Source organism: Priapulus caudatus, unplaced genomic scaffold (genome assembly GCF_000485595.1).
Source record: "Priapulus caudatus unplaced genomic scaffold, Priapulus_caudatus-5.0.1 Scaffold376, whole genome shotgun sequence".
NCBI classification, from domain to species: Eukaryota; Metazoa; Priapulida; class Priapulimorpha; order Priapulimorphida; family Priapulidae; genus Priapulus; species Priapulus caudatus.
This window is the reverse complement of record NW_014577437.1, coordinates 150,836-171,837: the sequence shown is the minus strand read 5'-3', so window position 1 is coordinate 171,837 and position 21,002 is coordinate 150,836. Positions and strand designations below refer to the sequence as shown.

General features: G+C 43.3%; 3 protein-coding genes across 4 annotated transcripts in view; 1 reads left to right on the top strand and 2 right to left on the bottom strand.

Annotated features, from left to right (window-relative positions):
- Positions 1-5,676, bottom strand: part of LOC106809683 (tyrosine-protein phosphatase non-receptor type 9-like) — a 15,134-nt gene extending 9,458 nt beyond the window's left edge. Inside the window, exons 1-2 of the mRNA XM_014812852.1 lie at positions 5,461-5,676; positions 1,841-1,873 (exon numbers count right to left, since the gene is read on the bottom strand). Of these exons, the coding sequence (XP_014668338.1) occupies positions 1,841-1,873; positions 5,461-5,676 (249 nt within the window). The remainder of the gene's footprint in view (positions 1-1,840; positions 1,874-5,460) is intronic.
- A 648-nt stretch (positions 5,677-6,324) lies between these two features.
- LOC106809684 (tyrosine-protein phosphatase non-receptor type 9-like) lies at positions 6,325-15,452 on the bottom strand. Of its 2 annotated transcripts, none has more exons than XM_014812853.1 (5): positions 15,398-15,452; positions 11,488-11,631; positions 8,723-8,812; positions 7,672-7,796; positions 6,325-6,430 (listed from the first exon to the last, which is right to left on the bottom strand). In XM_014812853.1, the coding sequence occupies exons 1-5, from the start codon at positions 15,440-15,442 to the stop codon at positions 6,385-6,387; spliced, it is 450 nt and encodes a 149-aa protein (XP_014668339.1). In that variant the 5' UTR covers positions 15,443-15,452; the 3' UTR covers positions 6,325-6,384. The 2 variants fall into 2 exon arrangements, with proteins under 2 accessions (XP_014668339.1, XP_014668340.1); XM_014812854.1 differs by lacking the exon at positions 15,398-15,452 and adding an exon at positions 15,086-15,381.
- Positions 15,453-15,656: 204 nt separating this feature from the next.
- Positions 15,657-21,002, top strand: part of LOC106809688 (ubiquitin-conjugating enzyme E2 R2-like) — a 15,729-nt gene continuing 10,383 nt past the window's right edge. Inside the window, exon 1 of the mRNA XM_014812859.1 lies at positions 15,657-15,969. Coding sequence (XP_014668345.1) covers positions 15,793-15,969 — 177 coding nt within the window. The 5' untranslated portion in view covers positions 15,657-15,792. The remainder of the gene's footprint in view (positions 15,970-21,002) is intronic.

Below are 21,002 nucleotides of genomic sequence, written 5' to 3'. Positions count from 1 at the left end.
TAATATTTCACCACCACAGGTAACCTATTAGGAGGAACTGTGACGTAGATAGCAAACAGAGAGACAATAGCAAATTTCACTGGAAACGGCACCTGTAGTGATTGCTCACCAAGAAAATGCTGCACGCAGGAATAACCTATATAGTACGACAGTCAGGTTACGCACAGCTGTGTCTTCTCTCTCTGCAGCACTGCCTTATCCCTGTCACACCCAAAAACTTATGCAACATTTCCACCCAGAGCCAATGCTGTAATCATGAGGCGACCCTCACGAGATTTTTTGCTTTCAGTACTCCACCGCCAGCATTTCGTATGGGTAGTGGCGGGAAAACTAATATTCCACATTCCCTGCACGCACGGTAACGTAAACTAGCTACTAGTAAACTAGTCTATAACCAGCTAAACAATCGAGTAAATCTATTAGGTAATCTTGGCAAGGGTTTAAGATAGAAATGAATACTGGCTGGTTTGACTTTGAAAGGTCGCTTGGGTTACAGCCATAGAAATAGATAGATAACCTATCTATCTATCTATTGGTTATCTATCTATTGGTTATCTATCTATTTCTATGGTTACAGCAATACGGATCGTTCTGTACAGCAAAATGAACAAACCGATAGCACAAACACTAGCCATATTTGACTATCTCTACCCCCTAACTATCACATGTGAATTTCGACCCACACCTGAAGTTTGACAACGTCGAACAGAAAACAATAACAATAGCTGGAAAATAAAGTTAATCTGAGTTAGATCCATAATCAAGTTATAAAAACGTACACTGACGAAATTTTCGTCTATCTTACCGATAGACTTCCTCAGGTCCTATATATACACCTGAAGAAGTCTATCGGTGAGATACACGAAATTTCGTCAGTGTAAGTTTTTATAACTTTATTATGGATCTAACTCAGATTAACTTTATTTTCCTGTGAACTATAGAGATCCAATGAATTTTTTCAATCAATAACAAGAGCTTTAGTGACAAATTAACACATCAATTAAGTTTGCTGCCACTACGTTCCTTTTCAAAGCTGCGTAAAATTAGAAGAAGTTTCAGTGCACTGCAAAAGCAACAAGCCGTACGAAATCAGTAACAACCATACGTACAACCGTACCGTACCAACTGTACATACCAAAAAACACACAAGAGAAAACAAATCTACAGCTGCATCTAGATACACCACGACAATGCGTATTGTGATATGACACGTCGTACGAACACCAAACGCTCCGCAAATTAAACGTATTCGTCCAACGTAGACAAACTCACAGCAAGCACGGCATCATCTCACTGCAAGAGAGTTTTGCAAGCTTAACCAAGGCTTGAAACCCAGGCACGGACACTCCCGTGATCCGTCACACACCCGTTAGCGGACAGCGTCGTTGGTTACCGACGAGGATGACACACACTCAGAATCATGCATTCACATCCTGGGAAGTGACGCAAGGTGCAGGCTCTAACACCCGGCAATGAAAACTCTGAAGCTGAAAACTATCCTCGGCGTTAGAAAATCCGTTTTCTTCGACTCGCCAAGCGGGAACGACCCAGTTGTCCTTGGACGGATGTCGAGGTAGTGCAGAGGGAGAGCCCTCTATTGTGCGAGCGTGTCGGCGCGAAACAAGTGAGCAGTCGACGCGAAACAAGTGAACAGTCGACGCGAAGCAAGTGAGCAGTCGATGCGAGACAAGTGAGCAATCGACGCGAAACAAGTGAGCAGTAGCGGTGTCTAAGAAGGCATATCTACGCTCACGCAAAGTGCATATAGCATCTGCTGCCAGCCTGCCAGCCATTACGCACTGCACTACCGATCCACACACGCGTGCGTGCGTGCACTCACCTCCATGTCCTCCTCCTCATCCACCACCTCTGCCTACCCGGGCAAAACGAAAAATACAAAAACAAAACCACAGCGCCGACGGTCAGGCGATATGCAAATAATCGTGCAGGGGGACAGTCTTTTCGACACTCTTCACGCACGGAAATCGCAACCGCAAACCAGGTTTGGCGTATTGAACTTTGCTTTCTGTATGCGAACTTTGGAATATCCGGACTGTCTCTGTGTGTATGGCACACACACACAGCAACGTTAAACACGTACTGCCAATACACACACGCACATATGCACATATGCACACATGCACATATGCACACACGCATACATGCGCACACGCATACATGCGCACACGCACACCCACACGCAGCCGCACACGCCCACACACCACACTCACACGCACATCGCACAACGCCACACCACTAACGCACACACGCACACGCACACCACACGCACAACACACGCACACCACCCACACCACACACACACATGCACATGTCGCGTCACACACACACACGCACGACATTTGCACCCGCACATATGCCATACACACGCACCACACAAACACATGCCACGCACCACGCCACGCTCACCCACAAACACATACACCTAGTTTGTCAATCGGCGGTTGTAATTCATAACATCATCATCGCCTGACCCAAGTAACCGATTGATCGCTTACAACGTTACTCGGCGTGGTTGAATGCCTGCTGCGCGAACAGTCGTGTCAAGTATCTTCTGTTTAACCCTGCTTACTTGTTTGTTTGCACTGTTTTACTACTCGTGTGTAAATACACTGTACGAATGTCATCACTTCCAAGTTTTCTTGTTCAAATATTCTTTTTTTCGACTAAATCGATATGGATTGATAACCAACCTGTTCACCCTGTAAACCGATATCGAGTATCAATCGAAAGACGTCGGACATCCAACTAATACCACGCACGACAACACGACACGCGGATGCCACTGAACATATACTGCCCTGTACCCTCAACACCAAACGAACGAACCTGTAGTAAAATCGGTTTAACCCACACTAATGTGACGCTTCCATGTTCTCACCACCCCCCCCCCCTCCCCACCTCTAAGAAGACCAAACTTGTGAATCAGCTCTACAAAGCGAAAAAAAATTGCAATTTTCCGTGCTACTCTTTTCAATTTCGGCCGGCTTACCCTTCTCCTTGCCACTTGAATAAACACCTTGTTTATCACAAAGTTTCTGATCGTACGTGACTGCGCGACATCGGCTGGTACGTGCCTGCTGGCTGGCAGCACCTGATGAAGTCAGGGGGGGGGCGAGTGCACCTGATGTTTCAGCGCCGGTGCTGCATGTTCCTTATTACCTCCCGCCAGGCCTGCGAGTCATTTTTCACCGTGTGTATGTGGATTGGGTTGTGTACAGCCGCTGATTGGCCTGATGCCCCCACTGCCGGCCGCGCGGCCGTGGGGCGCCCGGAAATGCCTTACAACAGGTTAAGCCAACTGACAAAACTTTATGACACCGGATGTCATAAAAATTCAGGAACCTACTCAAATGGGGCTAACTTAGAATTGATAGATTTTGGCTGGCATCCGATACACCAATTAAATACAATTCACTTCATCATAAATTCTTTTTTTTTTTAAGTTTTCAATTCCCAATTTCCAGATAGGTCAGCAAACGGGGTAACTTAGAAATTACTTTTGTGTGGAGCCGGATCCAATGAATTAACTAAATAATAATTAATAAAATTCCAGGATACGGTCAGAAATGCGGAACTAGAATGATAATTTGGTGGACTCGGATCCAATTAATTCTTAATTATGAATTAATTATTTTTGCACTAATTAATCAATTAATATAATAAAAAACTTAACATGAGAGCAATCACTGCCTGGCGAGTCTTGGCTCTCTGAGTCCTCTATTACAATGCAGAGGGCAACCCGCGTATGACAGAGCGACAGTCAAAAACACTTCCTGAATCCCGAAATTGCATAATTGCGGCGGAGCGATACACTAGCCAGCATTGCGGGTTTGCAGCCCAGCTTGTCGTAACCAGTGCAACCGCATTCGACTTCGAGGCGTGCCGCTCGGGCGATCTCGAACCCGTTATCGTTAAACTGTCGCCAGCCCGTAATCACACTTTCGAAGCTGTTTTGCGGAATCGTCCGGGGGGCTCGATTTCCCCCGCTGCCCCTGCGCTAATTTCCACTCTCTACACACGCAAGTGCGAACAAATCGCGAGCCCTATTGCATTCGTTCGTCAGGTCGACACAGGCCGATGCAAGATTCGAACTGCGAATCCCAAATAAACCATGACACCACAACACTACACGCAACGAAATCCCTCTGAAGCTGATGGATCGTAATTAGGGATGCAATCCAACAGAGGGGAGATTCCACCCGCTTTCAGTAATACGGCCCAGCACTCCTCCGAAAAGTGGAAAGCAACGATTATATTTGCTACACTCCACACACCTCAGCTCTACAGAAAATTACCAAAGCAAAAACTAAAATCCGAAAACAATCTTCGTTTCAGAATAAAAGCTACAAAGTCCCCCCAAACCATCCTCGTCTGACATTCCACACAACGCTGTCACTTCCTTAATGTGAAATCCGGGGCCTCGTTCGTCCAGAAACATCGTAAAGTAAATGCTAAGTTAATGCTAATCAACACACTTACGACTAAATGATATGCTAACGAGAGTAAGCCCGTGACAAAACACATCGTAGCTACACAAACCACGATAACAATAACTTCATAACCTTCATTCAAGCTTTGATTGGAGAGAATCGGATCACAAAATTCAAATCGTGAACACATTATGTACATCCACATAATTTAATGCAATTAGATGCTCAACCACATATAAATAAATATTCTGATGAAAAACAGACGTGGTCATAATTTATTCTGCACAACACAACAAACTTCTCAACACGGTAACGCGAGATGCGAGAGTCGTGCAAACCGCAGCGTCGCACAGCATTTAAAACAAGAGAACAAATGACCATACCCATTTGTGAAATGAGTTTTGGTTTACGAACGAGTCCTAAGAATAATTAATGTTTTTTTTCGCACGTGTTTTTCAAGAAAAACACATTATACTCATTATATAAAAAAATTCAGTATAACCTCCGAGATTCCGTAGGGGTAAAGGGTTATTTCACTAACCCATAAGGTTGGCTCTCCGTAATTAAAGAGATATTTTCGAGATTTCATTCTCGAAACTTTGGCGATGTTCGTCAACGGTTACAGTGGAAAGTTAATGTAGAGCGAATGTTAAGAGCGTCAGTTGTTTCTTGCCCACAACGGGCCCCCCGAAGTGGCCGGGCGTCGAGGGAATGACGTGAACATGATATCGCGTACCTCGCTCGCGCAACTCGTCGCAGGAACATGCGAGAATTTGAAGGCGCTCGTCCTCCAACCAACAATGCGGCCAGCACCTATGAGCACGCTCTTCAGCTTGGCCGGTATCCGCCTCTCCCGAACGGCGAAACAAACAGAACTGCAGTCTGCTCACCGGCAACCAACTGTCCTTAGCCTGAACCATATTCGATTATATCAACCACTGTTCATCGCGGATGAACCCCCTTCCCGGACCACGCTGTCCCGTCTCGACCAACTGTCCCCTCGACCCACTGCCGCCGCCGGAGCCCAACTGTCCGCCGTCGACCCACTGTCATTATCGGATCCCCTGTCGCGCGTCGACCACCCCTGTTCATCTATCGTCGGACCACTGTCCGTCGTCGGACCACTGTTCATTATCGGACCACTGTCCGTCGTCGGACCACTGTTCATTATCGGACCACTGTCCGTCGTCGGACCACTGTCCGTCGGTGCGACCGCACTGTTCATATCGGACCACTTGTCCCGATCGTCGACCCACTGTTCATTATCGACAACGGCCGTCGTCGGAACCAATACTGTCATTATCCGGACCACTGCCGTCCGCGGACCACTGTTCATATCGACCACTGCCGCGTCCGTTGAGCGAAGCGGAAACCTGTTCATTCGACCACTGTCCGTCGGACCACTGTTCATTATCGGACCACTGTCCGTCGTCATACCACTGTTCATCGTCAGACCACAGTCCCATCGTCGACAAATTGGAAAGTGGATTAAATACATCTAGATGCAAAACACAGTTTCTACCACATCCAGCACGATAAGTTTTCACGGTATCAGTATCTCGGTCATGCTTCAGTATTTACTTTGTGGACAGTGACCCGTTAACTTCTGGTCAACAACGGATTGCGACGCACAAACAACGATCCAAAAGTGCCAATACCGTCTTCAACCTCTCGTCTAACCTGTCGATCCAAAATGTTTTTTTCTGTGACCTTTCCCTTTCCCCAATTTAGGCTTTACGTGGAAAACTGTTTTCCCAGAGATTTTGAAGTAGAAAAAGAATTCCTGACTCGACCCTTTTGAGTGGGTAAGCAGTGCGATGCGGTTGAACGTAAAAACTGCACAGGCGAAACCACAAGAACTTACTCACCTTGAGCATTGTGAGGATTTTTTGCTGAGTCATACTCAAAGTTGCTGTATTTGGATCCTGTCATGTCATAGATGAACACCATGGGCGCGGGCCCATTCCGCGGTCTCCGCACTGAAACACAACCAACAAGTGAACGCAACGAAACGGGGGGAACAAAAAAAACAAGAAGAGTCCAACACCGTAAAAACGAATTGAATCATCAAGCGAAATAGAAACCCCCGCCCAGTCTCCGCTGCCGGACCTCAAGATCGACTACAATACGAACAAAGTGCCGCGGAGCGACAGCGCTCATCTAACTCTACGCGGTGAACTCTGGTGCTGGTGGACTTCTAGAAACCCTGTTTGTTCCTAACTCTGTCTCACATACAACGCCGAAACAGTGGAAAGCACAGGATGTATCAGAACCTCCTCAAAAGAATGTTTTGGTATTCGACTATAAAAGCTTCCTTACGCACATGGCGCGTACGGTTTAAGTCCTAAGATTAAAATGAGCTCCCATCCGTACGTAGTAAGCAGAACAACTATTTGCCAAGAACAGAATAGGCTAAGCAATCATCCATTACCTACCAAGCCTACCATGCGAAATAAAGAGCTGCCACCTTGTAAACTTCAATTAACGCAGGCAAAAACTACATAGTACTACACCAACATCGCACGCCATGCCACTGCAGTGGCATCAACGTACATGTACCCACACACTGACAGTACAGAATGCCATCACGAAAATACATTACAGGAGCAAAACGCTCTCAACACAATTTTGCTTTTTAATCAACTTACATTGTAGCCTCATACATCCAGGCATGTATAGATTCTACTAGCAAACCCGGCAGTCAAATTCTTTCTATTCTAACAGTAAACAAATCCATGTTTAACCCTCCTCTTGAGGGTCAAAAGGTTATCCGACACTTACTCTTCGCACGTAAGCAGAAAGTACATTTCATAGTCCTTTCAATAAAGCCATAAAAATGCTAGGTCACCGCTGAAACAAAACAGTTTTTTAATCGCTCCGTCAGACCATGTCCTCAGAAAATGTCTAAAATCTGCCCTGTGCCCCATTGACCTTTGAACTGTGACCTCCAATTTCGACACAGTGATGGCTTTTCCTACCATGATGCTATACACCGACTATCACGAGCCTAAGTCGAGCCGTTTATATTTGGGCCACAATTCTGCATTTCCTACGTCAGATGAGCTAAAAACGAAAATTCTAAAATAAATCCGACGAATGACTCTGAACTCGTCCGCCGGAAAAGTACTCTTTACTTTCGCTTGTTACTAAAAAAAAATTTTCCCTTGTATCTAAAAAAGTAGCAAGATGTTTTCTACTCCCCACTAAACCGTGTAACTACCTTTCTAAGGCAACATCCAACTGGTACACGACACACTGTAGCACTGTTCTGTGGCTGATACTCAGTGGTTGATGTAGCACGGCCGAGAACACGGCAATAGCTGCTCCGTTTGAGTCTCTGCTTGGCTGCAACACAGAACATTGAGCTTGCAATTATAACAAAACTTGAGGCAACCATTAAAACAGTCACCGTTGGCATTAATTATCCTAAAATTCTAGGGTGGGTTGGACGATATCAGAAGTAGATAATAGGGAAGGAGTGTAACTTCAATAAACAAGGGAAATTCGTCATTTACTAGCCTTGGACATCGGACATCAGAGATTGGACATCGACGCAACACTCGGCAAGCTAATCTTTGACCTTTTACAGCTGTATGCCCCCCACGCACGCACGCCCACCGCAATCAGCAGCAGCTCCAGCTCCAATCTCCCAGCGAGCCACACCGCATCGCCGAGGGCACAAGAGTGCGCAAGAGTCGTTAGTAGCTGCCTTTTGTTTCAAGTTAGGCGAGCTATACATTCGGTTTGCTGGCAACAGAATAGATAATCGTGTCGTACGTTTTAGTCTGTATCTCCAGATTGCGGGTGTATACGAGGAAACGATTTCGCACGATGCTTGGCGAATGTACTGTATAGGATTTGAGCTCAAGTTGGTTGAGTTACGCGTAGTAAATCGTAGGTATTCTAAGGCTAGTAAATGACGAATTTCCCTTGTTTATTGAAGTCACACTCCTTCCCTATTATCTACTTCTGACGATATGCAAAAATGACATTTTACATTGTCGATTCACACGTGGGCTATCCTCTGACCAACCACAATACCACTTTAACTAGTAATTTTTTTGTCGAAGCTAATATAAAATAAAATTAGATTTAGGTTAATTTGTCGACTCGGTCAAGATATGACAAGCAGGAAATATTTAAATGGTGGTCTTAAACATACAAGAAACACTCACAATCAATGCTGACAGCTAGGAATCTAGAGTCTGATTCCTCTGGACCTACAAGCATTAAACCTCTGTGCAAAACAAGATTCTATTAATAAATCTCACCAAAATAGAAAATTTTCCAGAAAACAGCTCTTTTTTCAGTGGCTCCACGTGAGGGTCAATATTTAGAAGACCTTCCTGTGATCGGATATTCTGTGAACAAAGAAAAAAACTAATTTTTTATACAGCACTACAAAAAACGGGGAAGGTACTGTACCGACCAAGTTTTCATTTGAATTTTTCACCGTGTGTATGATCACAGATTCACGCTAAGTTAGCGTAAAACAAGTAGTACTTATAGAATCATCTTTGTGGCAGGCTTTCACCAGTCACGTATCTACATTCTACATACACGTCACACGTGTATACTATATCACCAAACACACACGCAGTGTAGCTAGATGTACACCATTCAGCACAATTCACCCACCGCAGTCATGCACTGCCCCCTTACTAAACAGAGAGGTGTAAACACTCTTGATCTTGCAAGAAAACTTTCTCGGCATCCAATAGATCGGGTAATTGACTCAATCGCAATCGCACACGGCCGAAAATCGCCCCCATGCTGCACATCAGCGACGGGAAAAGAAAACAGACGCGCAGAGAAGGTTGTACTCAAACATCTGGGATTGGCGCTGTTGCTGGAAATAGTTGGTAAATTCTTGTTTTGTGACATGCAAGAGCAACTCCATCGTTGGTGTAAATTTTAGGGTTGGTCGGGTACCCGGAAACACACCTATAATTTTCTCGGGCCTTATTGCGCGTGGGTGTGCTACAGGACATGCACATGTGCACATACGTTACTATCAGTTTCCGAAAACACACTACTATATTCCGTGTAACGAACACCAACCAGGAAACGGCAACTACTGCTTAGGCAAACAATGATAATAGTAAATACTTACAAATTTGTGTCAATGCACAGTGATATGTGAGCAGTAAGGTTAGAATTTAATTTTTTTATGGAATCATGGGGGAAAAGTTGCCTTCAGTTTACTAAGAAACTTTAAAGCATTATGCCAAGTTTTAATACAACAGCACAAAGGCAAACGTTTCCTATAAAGAAGGGTTACGAAGGCCAGTTACTTTTTTAACAGCATTCTTTATGTGGAACAAAGAGGCACACATACACAACTGGAATTCTACAGGGAGAGCATGTAGGCAAACCAAACATGGTGGCCACTGGCAACGGGGGTTTATTGCCATGGATGTCATCAAATTTCTGTGGGTACCACGCCAAGTCAGCCCGTGTATGTGTGAATGTCTGCATTTGTGTATATATATGTCTGCACACATATACACACGTGTGCCTGTGTTACTGAATGCACGTATATATATACATCCATTCAAATGGGAGTGCGCGTACATGCACACAGGCATCCGGGTGTGCGTGCGTATCTACGCGTGTAATTGCACCAATAAATTTCTTTATAGTGCTATCACCAACAACTGTAACACTAACAGTGGTAATTCTACATTAATGTTAGGAAACGTGTGGTTCATAATGAAAAAAAGTGTCAAGTGCTGCAGATTGCAGAACCAATCACACCCAAACTTGTCTTGTGGTGAACATAGAAACTTTCAGACCAATGCACCTAAACCATGGAATCATTTGTCACTTATCTAATCTAGGACATTTCATTTGCAGATAGAGGCTATATATAGACTATTAGTATATATACGGACTATTAGCTATATATACAGATGGCAAGCTAAGTATCAGGGTTCTCCCCAGGATAAAATTCAAACAGGGGGGAGGGGAGGGGTAGGGGGGAGGGGGGAAACTAGGGGGGTCCGGGGGGCGTGTATTTTTACCGTACGACTAATTAATGCGTAAAATCGCCACCACACCATAGACGGTATTTGGGGTTCTTGTATATATAAGATAGCCGAGTCGGTGTACAGTTAGTGACAGGTTAACTTGTGTACTGTCTGCAGTGCATGCGTGGTACGGTAAAAATACACGCGTCGGATGTCCTGGTCGAACGGCAATTCTTGACGATCGATTCCCGCGCTGGCAAACTTTTATTGTGGTGGAATTTAAACGGGGCGGAGGTAATTTAAACAGGGCGCAACGATTCAAACAGGGGGGAGTTTTCCCAAACGGGGCGCGCGCGCCCCGTTTGCGCAACGTAGGGAGAACCCTGAGTATTACAACAAACTAATTTCTGTCTCACTACTTATGGTCTGCATGCAAACGTGTACTGTGTGGGCAGTAGTATATCGTTCGCACGATAACTTGCCATCTCTAATCCAGCGTCAATTCATTCATGCATGCGCCAAGCTTCATAATTAGTGCGGGGGGGGGGGTCACGAATCTGATGTAAACAGATGCTCAAATATGTGGCAGTATAAAAATAATGTCTATAAACCCCCAGTATTCATTTTGGCATAATCCATAAGGATTGTCCATCTTACTAATGGAATTTCATGTTGACACAAAAATACTGGATAAATGACAGTGCTCAGCACAATGAGACTCCGATGATGAAAGCAATTGCTAGACCACTCAAGAACCGGCATCATATATATACCTTTGTATATCCGACTGATATCACTGACAACCTATTTCCTGTTTCGTTTTGGTTTGAAGCAGGACTCTTGGTTTCTGAATGGAGTCACTAACTTTATACTATGTGCGATTCCTGAATGGTAACTTCCAGAAATTTCCCATAATTTCATCCTATGATGCATGTGTCCCGCTCTCATAAACAGTTCTAGTTTTCCACAAAATCCCCCACTTAATTGATACAAAAACAATCTAAAATAAACCATATGCCTTGTAAGATCTCAAAGAAGAGACCATACAGTGACTGATTCTGACTCACCTCATGTGCTTGGTAAAGTTCTAATGCCCTTCTTACATCAAACTTTCTTGCCATGAGAAACTTGACAGCAACATTCCATGAAATAGGGCCAGCGCCCCATTGCTGTCTAAGGTGATTGGCACCTTCAATAAATTCTCGTGTGGCCTGAAACATTGGCGAGAAAATGTTGGTAACATACATAAACATTACATGAATTACACGTAACAAATGTTAAAAATTCAATTTAATAGTTCCTATTGATGACTATTTTAGAATAAAATTATACATGACTTTAAGGCACTTGAAAAGTATGAGCAAATAATGACTAAAAGAAATTACACCTGCGAAAGCCATATAGTCCGAAACAAATTTTTCAGACAATGCACCGTGACTGTGGTGAAAACATGGCTTTAATACAATTGTGTTTAGCTGCTTATATAGTATTGCTTCACCCAATATAGCTACGATTTAAAAGCAATTTGGAAGTAACAAATCAACTAAAATCACTTTACATTATAACGAATATATATAATAGCCAAAAGGTAACACTGGTTTCTCATTGATTAAAGGGATACATTACTCTAGGTTCTTCAGATATTTTCAGTTAAAGGGATCGTTTACTCTATGTTCTAGGGTTATTTTCAGGTAATTTAGGTTAAAATTAAGCTACATAAAAAGTTTCATGGTTCAATCACCATTAGAAATATTATTAAAAAATGTTTTAAAACCAACGACTACAGTTTTATTACAACGACGGTGGCGCCACTCAAAGCACACGATCTGATGAATTGCGCAAACCCACTTTTCAGACAAGGGCTACAGACCGAAGGTGTTTCTTATTTATTATTTTAAAAGCAAAAGGATTGTAATATCTTATAAACGACATATAGTTTCAGTTATAATATGGATAAATTTGCCCTAAAATGAATATCGTTCGGTTAAATAGCATTTAGGTATAAATATAATTGCACTTGTGATTAGCCCTCGGTCTGTAACGTGCAAAATGAATTAGCAAATGCTCAACTTTTTCAGGGTGGCAGTGTTGTGCCCAAACTTGGAATCTTGCCCAAACTTGGAATTTCAGCGCATCCGCAGTTTGGGCAACCAATCTTGAGATTGGGCAAACAGAGGTAAACAGAGCTTGCACACACATATGATTATTAGGATTTCAAATGTTATATCATAACTATAACCTTCTTTCCTCAATGTGTTTGGCACCTTTGTATAAATATTAAATGATTATAATAAATAATTGGATAAATGTGAGATAAATCTCTTCCTAGTTTGCACCACGCCCACCACACACTCGCTATGTCTATGAGCGGTTGTTGAATCACCGACTGTTTTCAGTTTGCCCAATCTTGAGATTGGTCAGCCAAACTAGGGAATCCGCAGTTTGGGCAGCACAATCGCTGCACAGTCTCGAGATTGTGTAGATTCCAAGTTTGGGTACAACAGCAGCACGATCGCTGGTGTCATGTCAGCGCCCAAAAATGAAGATTTCGAAATTCAATGTTGTTTTTAAATATTTATGACAAACGTGAATGCGTAATTATAGAAATTTTTAGGTATATGCTATCATTTATTAATCTACTATGATAATATACTCTCAAATTCTAGGGGAAAGTATCCCTTTAAGTCTCGACAGATATTACGGACGAACTTGTTGCTGCCATTTTAACGATTGTTACAACTTACATGCATCATACATTGAGAGAATTCAGCTGCCTTGGCGGAGGTCTGTGCTCTCTGAGTGCTCTAGTAACATATGCAGAGGGTGGGCACCGCTGATATGAGAGAGCGACAGCAAAACTCTTTCCTGGAATTGGAAATTGCTATATTGCGCTGGAGCTGATACACTAGCTCAGGCATTGCGGGTTTGCAGCAGCTTGTGTAACCAGTGGCAACGCATCGACTTCGAGGCGTGCGATTACGGGGGGATTTCGAACCGTTATCGTTTTAACTGTCGCCCCCGTAATCACATTTTCGGAAGCTGTTTTGGGAATTTCGGGGGCGATTTCCCCCGCTGCCCCTGCGTAATTTTTCCACTGCTCTACAACGGCAGTGCGAATCAAATCGCGAGCTATTGCAAGTCGTTTCGCAAGTCGACACAGGCCGATTGCAATGGGATTCGAATGCGTAGCAAATAAAACACACCACAACAATTACACGCAACGAATCCCATCTGAAGCTGATGACGTATTTATGGGGGCAATCTCACAAGATTCACCGCTTTCAGTAATACGGCCCAGCACTTCACGGAAAAGTTGGAAGAGCAACGATTATATTTGCTACATGCATCACACCTAGTTCTACAGAAGTAATTACCAAAGCAAATAACTAAATCCGAAAACTAATCTTCGTTTAGAATAAAAGTCGTAAAAGAAATCCATCCCGTTTGACATTCACACGTTGTTCACCCTGAATGTGGAATCCCGGGGCCCGTTGTCAGAAACATCGTAAAGTTAATGCTAATGTTAATGCTACGATAACACTTACGACTAATGTTAATGCTACGAGAGTAGCGTTGACAGAAACACATCGTAGCTACGAGCAAACTCACGATAACAAGAACTTCATAATTTCATGTCACAAGGCTTTTGATTGGATGAGAATCGATCACAAAATTCAAATTCGTACACATTTATTGTACATCACAGTAATTTATGCATATTATGATGGCTAACCACATATAAATAATAATTGATGAAAAACGACGTGGTTATGAATTTATTCTGCACAACAAGACAAATTCTCACACTGTTAACGCGAGATGCGAGAGTCGTGGCAAGCGTGCAAGCATTTAAAACAAGAGAACAAATGCCATACGCCATTTGTAAATGTATTGTTTTGGTTTACGAACGATAGATAATTAATGTTTTTGACGTGTTTTTCAAGAAAAACACACATTTTACTCATTATTATAAAATATAATATCCGTATAATTGTAATTCGTAGTGTAAATGTGTTATTTTCATCTTAATATTAACGAGCTTGGGAGGGTTTGGGCTTTCGTAATGTTAAGAGGATATTTTCGAGGATTTTTCATTCTCGTAACTTTGCGATGTTTCTGTCAACGGTTTACGAGTGGAAGTTAATGTTATGACTAATGTTAAGACTAATTTTGTTTCTGACAACGGGCCCCCCGAATTTGTCGAGCGGCGAAGGGAATGACGTGGTAACCATGGATACGTACTCGGTCGCGCAACTTCTGTCGCAGGAACATGCGGAGAATGTTGAAGGGCGCTCGGAACCACAGCGGTGCCGACACGATGAGCACCTTCTTCAGCTTGGCCGGGTAGCCGCCCTGAAAGTGCACAAACAGAACTGCAGGTTCTCCCGCAACCACTGTCCATTGTCGAACCAATGTCGGATTATTATCGAACCACTGTTCATTGCCATTTTAACGATTGTTACAACTTACATGCATCAGTCCATCACACGCCATCAACACGACTACTACTAGCTACTACTACTAGTAGTACTAGTCAAGCTCCGGATTACGGATTAGTACTAGTAGTACTAGTAGTAGTAGTACTAGTAGTACTAGTAGTAGTAGTACTACTAGTACTAGTAGTTAATAATAATACTAGTGAATGATAATATTAATAATACTCACCATAGCCCTAACCAAGCCTAACCGTTAAATCTAACATAATCATGACCAAATAATTTACACAATTTGGTCTTATACTTATAGTTAGGTTAGCCCTCTAAAACCTTTGTTTTATTGACAATGTCTGGATGGAAGCCAAATTGGCGGTATAAAACAGCGCCAGCTAATTCTCGGCGCAGCCACCTCTGGAAAAACATACAACATAATCAACTAAAAATATTAAGTCAATCAACACATAATACATGCATATTGCTGCTTAACGTAATTCTAAATGCCACGTGTACACGGTGGCAATTAACTAAAGATATTGTTTACCTGCTCCTCTTCTGGAGAAAGAACAGCGGCCATTGCTCCCTTCATTACACATGCGACAATCGTAAAGTGTTGCGACGAGGAAGTTACAGATACTCTTAAGTGACGAATTATTCATTTGGATAATAAACAAATAATATGATATTAGTCAAGTGAATTTAATAAAATATCAAAGGCAATTATTTACGCATGATGTCAATGTTTCCAAAAGAGGGCTCAGCTGGTTAACGTCGACGATTTACGACCATCAGTGTGACGTCATTTCACCATCTTTGTTGAGTTTCTTTGGTTTAGGCAGTAGAGATAGGGCTATCGGACGAAGAACTTCTTTTGCAGGCAACATTTCTAGTCTTTGTATTTCAGAATTTCCGCGGACCATTTTCGTATAAAGCACACAGATGGCCAGTAATCCATCTAGCAGTGCAGTGAGAGCCCTTGCTCTTGAATATAAAAACATTCAGGAAGAGCCAGTGGAAGGTTTCCGAGTAAAACTTCTGAATGATGATAACCTATTTGAGTGGGAAGTTGCCATCTTCGGTCCCCCCGACACTCTATACCAAGGAGGCTATTTTAAGGTAAGAACCGTCACATTATATTTTTGTTTACTGTCCAAGATTGATTACTCGGAAATGCGTGTGACGTCTTAATCAATCTACAGTGCAGTATATCTAATTGCTAAGTGAGCCCTGTCAAAACTTGCTGTTGGTTGTCTGATTATTGACAATGACATTGTTCTCTTTTAGTAATACTACTACTACTAGTACTAGTAATACTAATAAAAGTAAGGCGCAAATCCACTTTAGGCACCTTATGTATCACGAAGTGATGCACAGATTTCTGTGTATCATCAACTGATGCACAGATTTCTGTGTATCATCAACTGATGCACAGACTTTCCGTATATCAAAGAATGATGCAAAAACCCTAACCCTAACCCTAAGTCATAAAGACTACCTTACTCCTTAGGTATTACGAAGTGTGTTAGGGTTAGGGTTAGGGTTGGGCTTAGGGTTAGGGTTAGGGTTTTTGCATCATTCCTTGATATACGGAAATTCTGTGCATCAGTTGATGATACACAGAAATCTGTGCATCACTTCGTGATACCTAAGGTGCCTAAAGTGGATTTGCACCTAAAAGTAATACTAATACTAGCCTTTCCTCTAGTGTATAATTTTACTGACGTCATCCTAAACCTCAACAAAGAACTGGCTCGTGGAAATTAGAGGAAAACACGTTTGCTATTGTGTGACCCTTTCTCGTGTGGGTCGTGTTATTATTAAATATCTACACATCTCAATTATTTAGATCTTGACTACGTACATCACAAACACTGCTGCATACCTGTTAGATGGCGTTTGTTTTCATGTTGTTTGAAACTGCAACATGAAATATGAATGAGTACAGATAGTACAAACTTGACTAACGTGACTTTGCTGTCACCACATGGACAGTGATGTCCTGAAGAAAGGGTAAATGCCTGTTATTTCGGGTTTTAGTCTGATCCCACTCTAATTTGATCAACAACCAAGCGAATCCTGAAAGGAACACATCATTTGCTACTGGATGTTGAGAAGATTGCTGGTTGTGTGGTGGGTGACACTGGTTTGAAGACAAGTTTGCAGTTGCTGCATTCGTTAATGTTGTTAATACATGATCTGATGTAATATGAGCATAGAATGTTGTGTCTTGTAGGTATTCTTTCCGGTGACTTTAATTACAGAACATTTCTGACACACTGCTGGTGTTACGAGATAGTGTTAGAATGTTGGTGATACGTGTTGCTACTTGCCTTTGCGTTCAATCCTAGCCGTGCATGGGTTTTATATAAAACAGCAATGCTTTTGCTTTCATTAGATCGATATAGGACACAGCCACCTAGAACAGATGCAGAATAGATGCTTATTTGTGATTGTTTGCATTCTGTGATAGATCATAGCTCAGAGTCAGAGGCTCCATTCCTAGGTAGTCCGCATTACGACTTGCTTTTTTGATTTCAATATACGTCATTTATTTAAAGGGTCTGCACGTTATTGCTGCTCGTGCTGTGTTGACACGGATGACATTGCATGTCTTCGGATGAAATCGCATTCCTAAGGCCTGATTCAATCTAGTTAGATGGAATAGGTTCTCTTCGATATTTGTGCAAAGCAGATGGTTAAAATAGTCCATTACACAGTCGTCAACAAAGAGTCATTAGCAACTCATTAGAGAACAACAGGAACAATTGTAATGGGATGGGGAGGGGCAGTGTCTTGTGATGCATGTCTGGTGGCAGGTGCCTTATCCGTCGTTACTCCCTGCGCAATCACTCACTGGCTTCTCCTTTAAAGGTATGACTCTCCATTGGTTTTTGTGCCTCCCCCATATTGGCGTAGTTAATGCAGAAGGTGCTGGGGGGGAATCAGTTAAATTTCTTTCCTAAAGTCTAGTATGATGAGGTCTGTTTGAGTTAATTTGTCCGGTTATTCGGCCAGTTTATGCGACGGGTAAGCGGACACGTCTCTCCGTTTCGTCGTTGTCGAAATCCACGTTGGCATTCGAATAGAATGCCCTTTCTTTTTCTAGATGGTTCCTTGTGGCATGTGCGATAGTGTGCTCCTGTCATTTGCAGTACAGGCCAGCCAGAGACACCAAGCAGTAGTTGCTCACCTTATAGCAGTCTCTTCCATTTCTCGTAGGACGTCATCAGACTAGCTAGCGTGATGGGACGAGCATCACTGCATACATACTGTCAGCCAACAACAACTTTACAAATCTAACGGCTTCATCTGCAACGTTTATACTACGTACAGTCGAAACCACGTTATCGGTCATCTTTACAGAAGAAAGTGTCTATGCAGGGCACTTTCAGTGTTTCTCTTTGGAGATACTTACGCACAGGTTTGACTGTGGTCCATTTAAAATATAAGGAAGAAGATTACGGTACAAATCGTACTGGTTCGACCCTAGATCTCTATATTTGGCACGTGGGTCATGATCTAAAAATGCATCCTCAGTGAGTGAGTTGAGGTCAAAGGTCAATGTGCACTGTTTCAAAGGACACATGATGAACTTGCAGATCGTTGCAAATGCGTAGCTGAAAGGATTCAGTGAGAAGTATTTTCTGTAATAACCTTTCCTTTTCGAGAGTTGATATACCATGAAACCTTTGACCGTATATCATGGATGGGGTCATGAAATATATACTTTCCAATGCAGTGGTCGATGAAACTGAAATCCGATAGCCCACAGAGCTATATAATATAGTTTTTCTTTTGATATTTTACTTTGAAGTGTAATAACCCCAAAGGGGGCCATTGTCAACTTGTCAGTTTGAAACATTTTAGCCGTGATATCTTTTTTCATGAAATATCATAGTACTAATCAGTATCGTATGTATGTATGTATGTATGTATGTATGTATGTATGTATGTATGTATGTATGTATGTAATCAGTAGTTTATGACAATGGTTTCTTTATTTACTATGCACGTAATCTGGACAAAAATGAGTTTAGAAAAAATACTTAAATGCCCATGAAGTATTTGGTCAATCACTGATATTAGAGTTGGAAGAAATCAGGGTGGGGAAGAATCCAGTACAGGTTTATTAATATTAAATCTTTATTGCATGTAATTCAAATACAAATACGTGTACTGAAGTCTTTTTCATGGAGAAAAAATCTGATAAATGCAACAGTGTTGAGCTAGTACTATCTGTGAGGTATAACACAGATTACTGGGGAATCAAATACGTTTAACGGCGCGACGTAAAATTATTCTTTCGCGTACGGGCTGCTCCGATCATGTTGAAGATTTTATTAGCGACATAGAGGCTGGACACTGCCCGAATGTTTTACCTCCCCTTCTCTTGTGCCTCCTTGATTAATGGAGATGGGTTCAGCATCGTGTGTAGTCGGTCGTTCTAGCCACTAGCGATCCACAGCCCCCAAATGTGGGGAGAGAGAGTCTGGTGTCTTACACCTCGAGGAAACTCACTACCCTGACTGCCGCTTGAACTCTCGCAGTGGAAAGTGGACGCGTTAGCTACTAGCTTGCCCAGAGGCTCTCTCTCTCTCTCTCTCTCTCTCTCTCTCTCTCTCTCTCTCTCTCTCTCTCTCTCTCTCTCTCTCTCTCTCTCTCTCTCTCTCTCTCTCTCTCTCTCTCTCTCTCTCTCTCTCTCTCTCTCTCTCTCTCTCTCTCTCTCTCTCTCTCTCTCTCTCTCTCTCTCTCTCTCTCTCTCTCTCTCCAAGAAGGTAAAACGCAGGTGAAAAAATGGGCGGGTCGTGCGTGTACGGCTCGGGTTCTGTGTTTTACCAGTGTTGATAATAAGTGACGTTTGTTCGTCCGTCGTAGCTCACCGATGACGAAGGCCATTTCTTTGTCTGTCGGTTCCGTACCAATCGCCTTACTGCGCGAGCTTGCTGTAGAAGTAGAACGTACAGTCTACATGTACAGCATTGCGAATACGGAGATGGGCGCCGTGGTGCTCGCGTAAGCCTTTGTTCTGCAGGGAATGGGGTTTGGGTGTCAGTCAAGACCCGTGCCAGCTGTTGGGGGTTTCTGAGGGAGCATTGATATTGCATCACGTATCGATCTCTAGCGTGACTTGGTGCCGTTCCCCTCCGGTGGCTTGCTCTGGGGGTGTGATACCAGCTGGGGTGATTGTGCACGCGGTAATCGTGCGTGCGTGCGTGCGTGCGTGCGTGCGTGCGTGCGTGCGTGCGCGCACGCACTGTACCGCGTGACACGCCCCTGCCGTGCACGTGTGTTTACGCAGTGTGTTGATGTGTGCTTGGATCGTTTATTTAGCTTTGTTTTAAAAAATCGTGCCAGTCGCACGCGAGTGCATCCACGAGGACACACGTTTTAAAATAAACATCCCATGACTAATACAAAGATTTACAGTGTGTGTACGATCGACGCGCGTTACGTAGGCATATTATATCCTGACCCTAGTGCCAGCTAACCGATCCATCGTATACACGCACAATCCCTTTCACCGCACGTTACGGCGCTGTACCAAACAAGAAACAAAATCAGGGCAAATCGAAGGTTTCCGGCGTATGGTAATTTTAGTGCTGGAAAAAATACGTGCAAGATCATATGAGCCTCCAAAAAACCGTGGCCTGTTTCCAGCTCGTCGATATTGACAGTAGTATTATAGACTGACTGTAAGGTCGCGACGGATGGTGTTAGGCACTGTTAGCCACAGGGACGTTTAGAATTAGACCATCTAAACTTATGAAGAGCGGAACGGCTGCTTATGAAGAGCTGGGTGCGTTTAGAGAGAGGTTCACGTATAGAACGTGTTCTCCGAGTTGTACATACATCGTATCATATCGTATCGTGTGCGTACCAGTGTTGTAGTCGAGTCCGCACCCCCCGAGTCCGAGTCCGAGTCCGAGTCCGCACCCCCCGAGTCCGAGACCGAGTCCGAGTCCGAGTCCGAGTCCGAGTCCGCGCCACCCGAGTCCGAGTCCACACCACCCGAGTCCGAGTCCGAGACTGAGTCCGAGTCCCCCGAGTCCGAGTCCGAGTCCGAGTCCGAGCCGAGTCCGAGTCCGCGCCACCCGAGTCCGAGTCCACACCACCCGAGTCCGAGTCCGAGTCCAGTTTTGATAAAAAAA